This window comes from Mus caroli, chromosome 1, assembly GCF_900094665.2.
Source record: "Mus caroli chromosome 1, CAROLI_EIJ_v1.1, whole genome shotgun sequence".
NCBI lineage: Eukaryota > Metazoa > Chordata > Mammalia > Rodentia > Muridae > Mus > Mus caroli.
The window spans coordinates 47,057,215-47,058,553 of NC_034570.1; the positions used below are offsets into that span (position 1 = coordinate 47,057,215).

At 41.1% G+C, this 1,339-nt stretch overlaps 1 protein-coding gene across 1 annotated transcript in view; it reads right to left on the minus strand.

The window, feature by feature from the left end:
• The window catches only part of LOC110295212 (dynein heavy chain 7, axonemal-like), a 13,104-nt gene extending 11,972 nt beyond the window's left edge, over positions 1 to 1,132 (minus strand). Inside the window, exon 1 of the mRNA XM_021163697.1 lies at positions 1,088 to 1,132. Coding sequence (XP_021019356.1) covers positions 1,088 to 1,132 — 45 coding nt within the window. The remainder of the gene's footprint in view (positions 1 to 1,087) is intronic.
• Between the last annotated feature and the right edge of the window lie 207 nt (positions 1,133 to 1,339).

The following is a 1,339-nucleotide window of genomic DNA, read 5'->3' on the forward strand; positions in this document are numbered from 1 at the left end:
CTGCAGGCAAGAGGCATCTTGAGTCTTATCTCAGGAATGTAGATTCCTCCTTAACAGCCCGGGGTGTCAAGCTGGGCTCAGCACATAACTCAGGTCCTTAGAAGTCTTGGGAGTCAGGAAGAGATAAGGAAGAGGGGACTATAATTCAAACTTTTAGGGTCTTAGGTGCCAGGAAGGGATAGGGAGGAGGAGGTGACCGGCTCCTAACACAAGGCCGTTTGGCTTCTTAGGGTGGGAAACTGCGAAAGGCTTACATTCTTACAGTATGGTCTCCAACACATATTTCAATTCACAATAGTAGCAAAGTTACAGTTATAATGTAGCAACAAAATAATGTTATGGTTTGGGGTCACCACAACATGAGAAACTGTATTAAACGGTCCCAGCACTAGGAAGGTTGAGAACCACTGAGTCAGAAATTGGAGTTTGCCAAGCTTTCCAATGCTATAGTTTAGAGAAATTGGAAAGATTCTTGCTAAGTCACCAGTAGGAAAATGACATGGGCTCATAGTTTCCCTTAAAATGTAATAGTTATAGTATCTTATTGATGGAAGAAACATGCGGAGTGTAAAGTACTAAGGTATGCAGAGTCATTTGTAAAATAAAGAGCTTCTGGCCACAGTTCTATCATTCTGAACTGTAAACAAAGTGCAAATCCATCATCTCTCAATAAGAAACTTGTCAGATGCACGTTAATAAGTGTCTCTGAGCTCAAATAAATGTTGTGGGAATTTTCACTGATTAGAAAAGCATGCATAGAAAAAAACACGAGCTTTTCTCCTGCCTTTGAGAAGATGGCTGCCATAATGAGTCTGAAATCTTTGCTACTGACAGATCTCATTTTACAAAGCTGGAATGATCAGATTGCTAGCACAGACAGGTCTATCAGTCTATCATCTGGTGAGCCTGATTTCTGGCACAGTCTGCCTTTACCTTGGGAGTTCTAGTCTCCTGTTGGGAAGCAAGCAAATTTTTGCTCTTTTATAGTCTGAAAAATGAGATTGTGGAATCTATCTCCTTTTCTCTTCAGGAGAGATGCTCATATTCCTAACTGGACCGTCCAGTGCTAACAGACAGCCATGTTTACCTGTGCAGGAAAACCAGCAGGTCCCTCTTTCAAAAACTGGGCCATTCCTATCACAAACTAGCTTTTAGGAAACTTCAAGTCTCTGAATCTGTCATTTTGTTTGCAAGACTATAATTTTGTGATGAGGTTAAAGCTAACTTGGGGAGGAAAGGTGCTGTTGAATAAGTGTTGTGTTTTGCTGTTGTTTTAATCTGATGAGGGAAGAAAATCCCTTTGCGCAAAGAATGGTAATGAGAAAGACAGTGATGAGGC